Source organism: Triturus cristatus, chromosome 8, assembly GCF_964204655.1.
Source record: "Triturus cristatus chromosome 8, aTriCri1.1, whole genome shotgun sequence".
NCBI lineage: Eukaryota > Metazoa > Chordata > Amphibia > Caudata > Salamandridae > Triturus > Triturus cristatus.
In genome coordinates, this window is record NC_140591.1 from 742199419 (window position 1) to 742211937 (window position 12519).

The 12519-nt window shown below is 43.2% G+C and overlaps 1 protein-coding gene across 5 annotated transcripts in view; it reads left to right on the forward strand.

The window, feature by feature from the left end:
* Positions 1-12519, forward strand: part of LOC146805001 (arylsulfatase D-like) — a 439444-nt gene that overhangs the window by 337447 nt on the left and 89478 nt on the right. For all 5 annotated transcript variants that reach the window (XM_085622147.1, XM_085622149.1, XM_085622146.1 and 2 more), the window contains one exon: positions 4815-4977. In XM_085622147.1, coding sequence (XP_085478273.1) covers positions 4815-4977 — 163 coding nt within the window. The remainder of the gene's footprint in view (positions 1-4814; positions 4978-12519) is intronic.

The following is a 12519-nucleotide window of genomic DNA, read 5'->3' on the forward strand; positions in this document are numbered from 1 at the left end:
GTGTTAGGTGAATACACTGTAGTAGGTGTGTACTGCTGTTCGCTGAGGATGTTTAATGTGTCAGGTGGATAAGGAAAAAAACTAATTGCTGTATCAGGAGTTAAAAAATCCAAAGGCCACTAAAACCAGGACTAAGAAAGAGTGCCCCTCAATGTGTGTGCAGACAAGGTGAATGCTACATCAAAGAGGAATAAAAAATATATATACATTTTATATATATTCGATAAAAACAATGGGCCAGAAGAGGCAATTTGCATCTTTGGTAACCTGAAGAAGTCCCACGGGGGTAACCCGTGCATATTACTTAACAAAAAAGGGGGGGACAAGTGGGCTTGAAAGGTCCTACATACATGCCCATAATAATCAAAACAAGAAAGAGTATGTAGTTCCTAAAGAGAGACTTAAGCAGGTAAGAGAGCCAAAATAACTATTACTACGGAGGTAGTCCAACTGATATTACAAGGGGATAGGGAAATTCCCTTGTTTGGAACTAGGGCCCTCACACACCCAGCCAGCTAGGTGTCATGCTTCATCATTGGGCCTGCTCCTCGTCGGGTCGGCGCTGCAATACCCGACGGGCACCCAATGTGGGGCTCTTTGGCGGAGATCTTTTGTTCCACGCCGTATGGTGTAGTGGGGGTGAGGGGCCCAATGTGAGTAGATGTGGTGAATAAGTGTGTGCAGTGATTAAAAAAGGTAAGGGAATCCAATAAGAGACCTTTATTCAGATAGGTTCCCTGCCTCATTAAAATGAAGGTCGAGTGGCGTATATGTGACTGTGATAAAAAAATATTTACGCTCTACTCGTAATTATACAGGTCAACATGTTTCTTGCCTTGCTCGTCAGGAGGATCGAATGGCAATTCTTCAGGACCAAATAACATACATCTGCACATCATGGCGAGGTGGAAGCACCTACCTCCCAAATAATCAAACTGTGGGAGAAGTGACCACAATGATGGAGGACGACCTAAAGAAGAGCAACAATAACATATTTGTATATATCGTTGTAGACATAGTAATAGTAACGACTCTCTCAACACTGCAATTATAAGGTGTTAATAACAATGACCCTTGGTAAGAGCATTCATGCTTCACATTGTTGCAAAACTAAAGTGCCCATGTTTCTTGAAAGGCTTACAGTGAGATCATAATGAAAGACTTAAAAACAGGACTCAAACTCGTCAAGAGGATAGTGGCAAATGGACTCACCTACAATTGTAGGAGTCATACCTCAGCAGTTGCCGGCGGGTCATAGGACACCTATCATGTAGTGTCCTATAGGGGCAAAATAGTGAAGAGATCACCAATTAGTTGAAAGCACACCTGGATTCAGGAAAATACCTATGATAGAAAAACAAGTAGGAGGGTGGCGGGTAGGGCAGTGTAATGCAAGTGAAACTCCAAAACATGGGCAGAGTCAAACAAAGCCCCCAAACTAGTCGGAGCATCGGAGAACCATCACGGACCCTGTCAATGACTTGTAAAGGAACACCACTATGAGGGGTTCCAGGGTAAGGGGTGCGGGAGCATCATCTACCTGTGTAGCGGCTCGTACTGGTGGTGGTTAACTAATGGTTCAAGGCACTCGCTTACCGCTATATTCAGCCGCCTCTCACCCAAAGCCAGCACCTCAGTGATATTACATTATACATTTCGGTTCAGCACTCGTTCTTGTCTAGTCCTTTGCAGGACTTTTGAACTGACAAGCCTCCAAGACAATTTATGACCGCTGCTCTGCAGGTCCTTATTTGTTCTCTCCTCAGTATTTCTCGAAGGAGTGTTTTCCGAATGTCTAGTAGCGCAGGACAAATACATAAAAAGTGTAAAAGTGGCTCGTCTCCTTGTCCGCAAAGGCAGCATGCTTTTGTTACCGACGTCTGTTTCCATTTTGGAATGAGGTCTTTTGAAGGAAATTATCTCAGCCTTAGTAAGGTTAGGTTCCGCTTTTTTTATATGAAAAGTGTTCTGACAGGTACGGTTGGGGTTTCAGCATTTTGTAAGATTGCATCACGGCCCATGCGTGGGGTTTCATGGCCGAGGTGGCTTTGTCTATTAGCAATCAGTGATGCTTGATGACTTTGTTCGCTGCATTTTTAAACTCGGAGTAGGTCATTAATGTGTACCAAACTGTGCCTAACTGTAATGAAGAAAGCGATTCCTTTAGGACTGGGATTACGGATTTGCTTAGCCTGGATAGTTTTTCGAGCTTCTGCCAACAGTAATGGGCTAGGGTGTTATCTTCAGCTGCCCTCATCCTCCAATGGTATTTAACCAAGCCTCCTTGTCTTGCAGGTATCTGGTTTTTTAGACCATATTCTAGTCTTATCTGTGCTTGTGAAATGTGGCGTGGAATTAAAAATAATTTCTTGAAGACACAAGATTGTGCTGCGTTTAAAACGTTCGAGTCCTTTGCATTTATCATTTCAGATCCGTACGATATGATGGCAAGAATTTTGCCGCGATAACCTTGAGCAAATGGCTTGTTGAGCAGCTGCTGAGTTTTTTGTGCAGGGTTTTGAATGCAAATAGCAGTTGTTTGGCTTTTGTTAGCCCTTGGTACATGTGTTGCTGGGACTAAGGTTTATCGTTTAGCGTCCAGATGAATTTGGGGCGTTTTTTTATGGCAGTTGGAAAAGCACACTACCTTCGATTTTTGATGGTTGATTGCTAATTGGGCGGAGGTGGTGTATGCTCCAAGTTGGGAGATCAACCGCTGCAAACCAAGTAGCATTTGCGATAGGAGGACGATATCGTCCGCGTATTGGAGACTTACTATTGCTGTTTTCCCCAATTTTGGGGGAATACCTTGTGTTGAGCGAAGATTTTTCTCCATTTGGCTGTGTATATGTTGAATAAACAGGGGGCCAACACGCACCCCTGTTTTAGACCATTACTTGTTAGAATTTTGTTTGTAAGGCTTCGCCCGTCTCCTTTTTATTTGAACCCATGTTTGTGACTAAAGATTGATAATAGCATCTAATAGTTTGGTTGGAGCTCCCCATGATTTCATTTTCGTCCTTAGCTTGAGTCTCGGGACAGTGTTGATGGCTGCTTTCAGGTCTATAAAGCATGCATGCAGGAAGTTCAATTTTTCGATGGCTTGGTTAGTTAGAAGGGTAACTGTAGATATCTCAGTTGATGGCACTACTATTGATAGCTCACCTGTCTGTATGACTAAGTATACCATGGCTGAGGCTGCAGAACTGACACTTGCAACCATCTTTACAGTAACAGTTTCCCCAATATAGTTCAATGTTGTTTGTGGGAATTGGTTGTGATCTTTTTGGCCTTATTGATATAAATCTCATCGCTGTATTGATATCGCAGGTCTAGTTCAGTCTTCAATGTGAAGGTTTTAAAAGAAAATTCAATTGTAATTACACAAACACACCCCCAGCGGCAATCACACCAACCTTATTTCCATATTGCGGTTGTCATGTAGTCAGCATAAAAATACTCCCTTCCTTTTGCCCTATGGTACCTTTTTAGGACTGGTCAGTTTGAAAGTGCTAATATTACCACTCAAGAAACAGACAAGCACTCGTTTGTCCTCTGCTCTCTCGTGTCTTCCAATATTGATTTATTGTCCTTTCTTCACCACGAATGTAAGTGTAGTTCACCATTGCATTTTATTGAATCGCTTTTCCTTTGTAGTTGTGAACTTATGTAAATGCACTCTACCTCACACGATTTTCTCCTTTCTTTTCTGCTTTGCACTCCACCCACAGTTCTTCTAATGCTCTAATGTTGCCCTTCCAATAAGCCTAGGCATAGGCATAGGCATAGTTCTAGGGCTAGGCATTTTTCGAAGTGCGAAAAAGTGCGAAAAAAAATCCACCATGGTACGTATGCGTTGGATAAATTCTGTTTGCGGTGATTTTCAGTGTCAGGTGCTTGTCTGCACTGTGCAATCATCGAGAATGGCACCATGCACAGCGTAAATGGGTGCTGCTTCCTTTCTGCCACTCGAGTAGATTTTTACTCCGGCAGCTTTCTCAAACCGAACGGACAGTTTCTCAACGCGAGCAGTTGCGAGCATACGCGACCACTCGCATTGAGAAATCTGACCACCTGCATTGAGAAATCTCACCGAGAGGTTGTTTTTCCACGCTCGCCAACTTATGTTGACAATCGCAAATGAGGAAAAATCTCACCAGGAGGTGGATTTTCCTCGCTCGCAGTCACCAAATTCACATTGATAAATGCGGGTGAGGAAAAAAAACCTGCGACCTCCGCGTATTGCGGTGTGGAAAACTCCGCGAAGAGAGCGGGGTTCACCGCCCAGACTTACCTTCTAATGCCCTTGCACTTCCAAGCTTTTCTCTTGTTCATTAGAAGAATTCCAACTAGTCCTCATTACAGAGTAGCAATTTACAAATTGTTTATGATCTCTAATTGAAATTGATATATTTGATTCCCTCCTTATTTGGATTTGTTGCTGTTCATTTGTTTCACAATAGATCTATTGCTCTCATTTGTTTGGCTCATAGTAAACCGCACTGAGCTTGCCTCCCATTCATAAAATGAAGGCAAAGTAATGCACACAGATATATGGATTCCCAGTGGCATTCTATTTATTTCCTGTTTAGCATTCTGGTTGTTCACATGACTCTGTGTAAGTGAGATTCTTTTGCTTTCATCTGTTTGGTTAATAGTAAAGCACATTGATACAATTTTGTTCTTACTGAGCTACATAAAAATGTCAAATTATAAAAAAATAAGCTCAAGTGGTATTATGTTTACTGTGGAAAATCATTTACTGGTGCCCCCCACAACTTTATATAAAGTGGTGTCTTAATGATTGTCTGCAGGTGGAAAGGCGATGGCAGGTTGGGAAGGTGGCATCCGTGTACCAGGAATTTTGCGATGGCCAGGCGTCTTACCTGCTGGGACTGAGATTGATGAACCTACAAGCCTAATGGACATCTTTCCTACAGTAATTTATCTAGGAGGCGGTGAACTACCAGACGACAGGTACAATATTCAACTCCATCCCACTATTCTGTCCCTAGTAAATTTTTATAAACGGAGACTACAACGCGTGGTAGCTACTCACATCGTGGACCTCAGTGAAGCAACACCACACAGCCTGGGGTGAATGAAGGGCTCAGATGAGTTGCATAAAAAAAGATGTCATCATCCATATGGAAAGTGAATTACCTATGGATACCAAGGCATCAACGACAAATTGTGTTGCTAAAGTAAAGCAGGCTTTACTTTGAGTTCAATCAATATATATTCCTTAATTTCTTAACTGTGTTTAAATGATGCTATGTGTTGATGGTTGGACCTAATCCTGATTACTTATCTAATATATTGTGAAATATGTGCTCTTGGGAATGTTCAGCTTCCTTTGTCAGTAAGATGCCTGTTGATACTCTGATAAGTATTATTTAACATCAGTATAATTTTGGTACCAACAAACTGGAAGTTGGAACACTCTGCTCTCTACGCATTTAATCCTTCACTCCGTGTTGTATACCAGAATATCATGATTTTACTTTTTTATTGTATTTATCACACTCACTTACGAACATACAGTATTTCAACATCTTGATCCACACCGCTAATAAACATAACTCCATAATAATACATTTGTAAACAAATACATGTGTATGCCAACAAAACACTACCCAGTCCTTATGTCAAGTATTTGCTTTTCAGTTTACTGTGAGATGTTCATACTCACATATGTTGTTCCCTAGGTACTTCCTACCTGTATATCTTCCACAGGCTGTTTTAAATGAACTGTTTCCGGTGAATCATTTTCATTCTCACTCACCATTATATGTGACATATTCCCCCACACTGCCAAATGCTCACTTTTTCATAGTGTCTGGTCACCTTAAGCCGTAATTCTTCAGCCCATGCCTGTTCAATCACATCCGTTTGGCAGTCACGTTATTTAGAACCCCAAGGTAAAAATCTATATGGCTTTAAATTGCTTCACCAGCAGTAGGCCAAGCATCGCTGTCCTAAATCGGATTTCAATCTCCTTAGGTTTTTTGATGTTCCTCAGATGGCACTTTTTAAGTGTGACCTTCAACATGATACCGGTTACCTAGAAAAAAACGTTGGGGCCGATTCACAGAACTAATCTGAGATAAAATCCTAATCGTACTATTTTTTGGTATTCACAGAAGGCATTTAGTAGTAGTAAAGTTAGGAATCCTAATGTACTTCACCAAGTTGTGTCAGTAGACAACAGTGAGTGCTTGTGCAAAGTGGCTCAGCTTCTCTTTGAGTGGGGGGGGGGGGATCCTCACGTTCTTTGAAAATCACTGTGAGCCTATCCATGACTGTGGATTGTCTTCTAGGTAACGACCTGGAACACAGCACCTGAAGGGAGGTGGAATACAGGTCTCACTTGGAGATGTGGTTGCCTGAGTGGGCATGCCTAACCACACGGTCCATGGCAGCCCTGGGTGATCAGAGGATCTGAAGCCTGAAACACTGGCTCAGATGTCTGTCAAGAATAGGAGAGTTAAGGGATGCTGGAAACCTGTTCTAAATTCCCACGGTCCGGAACAGGATGAGCTTGAGAGGGTGCTGCGGAACTTACAGGGCAAGAAGTGGCCAAACTGGGGAACCTGCTTGAGCTGACCCAGTGGCTGTTCCATGAGGGAGGAGTTCTGTGCTGTGCGGAAGGAGTGCCCTACTACGCCATGGCTACATTAAACCCAGTCTATTAGGACTTGAGACTTGAAACATTAATGAAAAGTGGGTGTCAACATTTTTTACAAGCTTTGGATAAAGATGATACTGGATCTCTGGTTAAGATGATAGTTAGCTGTTTCCTATACCTTGTGCCTTTCCCTCTCCAGAGAAATTATTACCAGAGCTACATTAGCCCCCTTTGTAATTTATTCTGTTTCTCTGCTTGCCTGGTTGTTGGGCACCTACGTTTTTTTAGTTTTTGTACCTGCCTGGCTGTTGCAGGTTCTTCAAAAACATTGGAGTCAGAAACATACACGAAGTAACTTGTTGAAGGCAAGAGCTATGACCTCTCAGCATTCACCCTAGGCTTTGTTGAGAGGAGGGTTTTGCTGGGCTATGGTTACTCTTGTTTAATTTTGTTCCATTTGTCCGAACAACCTCAAAAGCTAATTTGGGTAGTACTTCTGTTATTGCTTAAAAACTACTGAGTAGAAAACTGATCCAGAGAAAAAATGTTGCAGAGATAAAATTCACCGACTCAATATAAACATGACCAGTTCAAAGAAAATTGATGTGTCATCCAATGCAAGCTGCAACAACTACAGTCTCACTTGTTGACCACTGTTTAGCTTCACCCCATCAGCATTGTCTACTGGGTAAAATTGAGATCCAGAGAATCTAAAGAAGAACACGCAGCTAAAAAGCTCAAACTGAATCTGTCATCCTGACTTCTACAACTGAGAGCCAAAGGACAATTTCTTCCGCATACATTTAAATCTTCTTCACCACAAACTCCATCTAAGGCTGTTTGAAGCTTTGGAATCTTGTTTGGACATCACTTTCAAACCTGTCCCACTGGACTACTTTTGTTAAAGGTTAAACCCAAAGGTAGAATACTTCATCCATCCCATTCTCTGCTTAGGTTGATTTTGTTCACTTGTTGTTTACCCTAAAAGGTCCTTTAATTTTGCTAAATGTCCTGCAATAGGACATTTTGAATTTTTACTTTCCACATGGACTTGCATTCTTATTCATTAATTCCCTTCTTACTTATGGACCCCCATTCTAAACACTTGGACTTCTTTTTATGTTTTAATTGCATTCCTACTTTTAATTCACGTAATTTTTAGTATTTAGTTAAATAGCGTACTATTTTTGTGGGTATTAAGAAGAGGTATGTTGTAAGATTTAATCTATAAAGAAGCATGTTAAGTTTCTGACCCGGGATACCAGGGATGGTGTTCCGGAAACAGAACCTAAACTTTGATAAATGGCAACCTTCCTTTGTGGGCAAATTACCTCTACATTTCTTTTTCTCAGAAAAATTGAACTTTTTTGAAAATCACGTTTAAGCTGTTCTACAATGCAGGAGGTGTTGAGGAATGCATTAGACCCTCCTGTGGTGGTCACGGGCCACACAAACACTGATTATCTAAAAATAATGAACACGGATGTGAAGCAAAGGTCTTACGTTGAAGTGGCACTTTTATTCATCAAATCATTAACACAGCAGAGAATATATTCATCAATTCATTAGCTCCAGAAAGACTATTCAAAACTACAATTCTAATCAGCCAGAAATAGCAACACAAGAATACATGTTTATGACGCTCAAGTGCCTAGAAGTCAAACCCTTAAATGAGAAAATTAACCATGCAAGAATTTACAATTTCAAAGTACATTTAAATGCAATGAAAGGGTGAAATTTCATGGTCCTGGGGCACTGAAGCAAGGCGGCTTAATTTGTGGGGGTGCTTCTGCAAATGTATGACAAAATAGACGTGTAAACGATAGAGAAAAATAGCTTTCTGATTTATATGAAAAGAAGAACCTTTTTAAAAATTCAATAATGAGCCTGGAAGTCTTAGCAAAGTCTTGGCATTTAAAGACACATTTCTGGAGTGAAGAACAAACTCATGCAATGCAATGTGAATATCTTTTAAATCTTTGGAAATCCTTTCAAAATGCAAAATACACTTGACTGCAATGCTAGGAATGCACACGTTAAGTTAGGAGGAACAAACATTATTGCTTTGCAATTGCAATGATGTTTTAGAATAAGGGCAATGCAGAGGATAGAGAAAGAGACAATTTCAAAGTACAATAAGAAATTAGAGCTTCAGACAAAGATGCATAGAAGGCTGAAGGACGTGCCGACCAGCTGCTTACATCCTGAGAGCCGCCAGGGGAACGGCTGCTCCCTCGGGGGTCTGACCTTGTTTCCCTGTTCCACGTCCATCGTGAGGGGAACGGTCTAGCCTACTACATCTCCCAGCGGCCCTGTTGGCGCAGGAGGACAGCGTCATCACACAGGCGCCCACGGCCCATATCTGCGCCTCTTGCCTCCCGCAGCGCGGGATGCGTGCGGGCAAAGCCCGGGCCAAGGGCGGGCCCGTCCTTGCCCGTCATTGCCAGGAGGAGACAGGACAGGGCCCCCCCTCTAATCTCGACGACAAGGGCTCCAAGGTACATTGCTTTGATATCGCTACAAGACCTGCGAACACCCCAAGGGGCGAATGATAATTTCGTCATTTTTATATCTAAGCCGTTGACGAACTAGGTCTACAAGGCCATTGTTTCATCTTTGTATTTCCCTTGAAGCTCTCTCTCAAGATAGTTATTGTTACTGAATGGGCAAGAGGAAGGCAATGGAGGGTGGGGGCACCGTGGGGAGTAAAAAGGGTAAAAAGACCAAAATAGCCAGACTTGCACCCATCAATTGTGTCCTAGACAGAATTGAGAGTATTGTCACCGACTGCGAGGAAATATTGGGAGGTAACATCACGGTGATTGCTGTGGGTGACGAGGGAGGGTCGGGTAATAATCCTCACAAGGTCATTCCGAACATGGTTAAAAAAAAAAAAAAATCACACGCCCCAATCCCATTTCTCACAGCTCACTAATGGATGACACGAGGTTTACCTCTGCACTGGACTCCCCTGCACCCCGGTCCAAACCTTCTGAGTCGGGGGGCTCCGGTCCTAAGAAAATCGGTGATGAGTTTCTGCAATCTATCCCATGTTCTAATCGATTCTTAGCACTGGACTCCGTAGCGGAGGCAGTAGTTAGTCCATCTAGGAGAAGGTGTGATCTTGTTAAGGCAGTGGCCCCTCTGATTCCCTGCATCTGCAAAGTATTTTTTGAGGGTCTCATGGAGAAAGTTGAAATCGTTCGAAGTGAGGTAGTCTCACTTAGAAAGATAATTGAGACTTTAAACGTTAAGCTAAGCCCTTCCCTGCCTTCCCCAACTCTCCAGTCCAAAGCTACTTCCGCTTCGGTGGCCATCCCAATCGACAGACCCCAGATTGTCTCCTCTGATAAGATATTCACTAGGGGACCACGAGGACGGTCTAATTGTGAAACCGCCCCGCCTTCCATGCCCTCTCTTCCTAATCCCAAGAGAAATATGTGGAAAAACCAAGCTTATGCTAGCCCCATCGTAACATTGAAAATTCTAGGGGGGTTAATACTAGGGTTATTCAAGGCCACCTACCTAACGAGCAGCATGTCCCGACCAATAACACCCGGACAGCCGGAACACATCGTACAGACAGGGTGCCAAATAATAGGAAAATAGTATATATGGCGAAAGTCCCCAAACCCTCCCCCAGTCAGGGGTATGAAGGCGGAGATTCACTTCGCAATAAGGTTATACATTGGCTGCGCCATGTTAGGGGCTGTAGATCCATCATTAGGGAGGACATCATCAGCGTAAGGAGGTTATCGGACCATAACTCCCAGCACGACTGCATCGAGTTGGAATTAGTAGATGCTGCTCTGGCTGAGAACCTAGTGGCCTTGGAATTCCGCACTTCCTCCCCAGAGCCCTCGTCTATACAAATCAGGAGCACACCCCTCTGGGTTACATCGGGGGCGAAACTCCTTCTGACCCCAGGGGGACCTAGGGGGGAGTCAGGCTTGGATAGGGTTGATTGACTGACATTGGCACCATGCAATGGCCACAGTGTGGTTCCTCCATTAACCTGCTCCAGTGAACACATTGTCCCAGCTGCACCCTCCTCTCTAGATATCTGTGAGAGTAGGGCAATCTATAGAAACCTGACACCATATGACATCTCTGGAGATATAGGGTTAATAGACACATCAATTAAGACCAAACTCAACATTCTTTCCTGGAACATAGCAGGACTAGAGAAGACGTTATTACTCCCTGAATGGAATGCCCTAGTTGGAAAATATGAGATTTGTCTATTCCAGGAAACATGGAGTCTAAACCCCCTACATGTGTCGGGATTTTCTACTTATTTTTGCCCGGCTATTAGTTCAAGTAAGGGTCGCCCATCTGGGGGTCTCCATATATGGGTTAGCACTTTCCTGAATTGGTCAATTACCACCCATAACTGTACCTCACATGATATTTTGCACCTAACAGTACGAGGAGCTCCTAACAGACCCACATTGGATCTTTTTAATATCTATGCTAGGGGCTCTAAGGGTGCCCTGGGCTCTGCAACTATTTCATCTCTGGAGAGTATGTTATCTGGCATTCCCCCTACTTCCTACATCATTGTAGGGGGTGACTTAAATTGCACGTTTGAACCGCTTGGTGAGGAGGATTTTCTTGGCACCGCCGAAGAAGATGCAAAATGGGATATTCCTGCCCTTGAGTTACCCCCCATTAGGAAGTGGTCTCAGAGGGTCATCCAAATAAATGCACTCACGCAGGAATTTAATCTCAGAGCGGTAAATGGGAGATCAACCTCTGACTTACACGGGGCTCACACTTTTAATAGGATCAGCTCCCCGTCTAGGATCGATTACATCCTTATGGATGTTAGGCTATGGCGAGATCTGATAGACATGGAAGTTAATCCTTCCTCAGACAGTGATCACAATCCCTTATGTTTAGAACTAAATAATGTTTGGCAGGCACGTGGTGCTGAGGTAAGCTGTCGACCGCTCCTGTCAACCAGAGAAGTAATCCCCACTAACTGTTGCAGACGCCTCAAATGGCTGAAAGTTGCCACCCAGGAATATAAAATGGAAAGTATTAAGGGCATTCTAGATGCTGAGATCAGTAAATTCATGAATCTCTCTAAATCAGTGCAGGTCCAATCAAATTTCCATCTGACCTACCAAGAATTCATCACCAAATTGAGTGCCTATTTTACTGTTGTAGGTAAAGTAGGATCTAGAGGCACCCAGGCAAAGGCTGGTAACCCCTGGTATTCCACAAAATGTAAGGAAAAAAGGGCGGCCCTTTTACTGGAAATTAGGAAAAAAGATCCCCTGGCAGTTACTAAAGCAAGGAAGGAATACTCCGGGGCCCAGAGGGAGGCCAAGAAAATCTGGGATGAGAACCATTGGCAAGATTTAAAACAAGTATCTAAAGAGAAAGATCCGAAAGGTTTTTGGGATCTTATCAATAAAAGGGCCAGGAGTACCTCGCTCCCAATTTCTAACCATGTTACTGCTAATCAATGGCTGGAGCATTTTGCTAAGTTGTATTCTGCTGTTGATAATTATCCCCTTTCCCCAGATACTGATTGCCTTCCCACCCCCAGTGTTCCCGCCCAATATCTAGATTGCTTTGAATTAGCTGAGGTGGAGACAGCAATAAATAACATAGCCCCAGGCAAGGCGGCTGGCCCAGATGGTCTCCCTGGAGATTTGCTCTTGCATGATCCTGAGACATGGGCACTCTTCATCCTATTGACGCTGAATTTAATAGAGAGGGGATCACCTGTGCCAGATTCTTGGAAAGGTGCTGAGGTGGTCCCCATCTTCAAAAAGGGGAATATGGAGGACCCTGCCAACTACCAACCGATTAGCTTAATCGATGTGATACAGAAAGTGGTTGGCAGGGTCCTCCTTGCCAGGATTGGAACTTGGATGGAA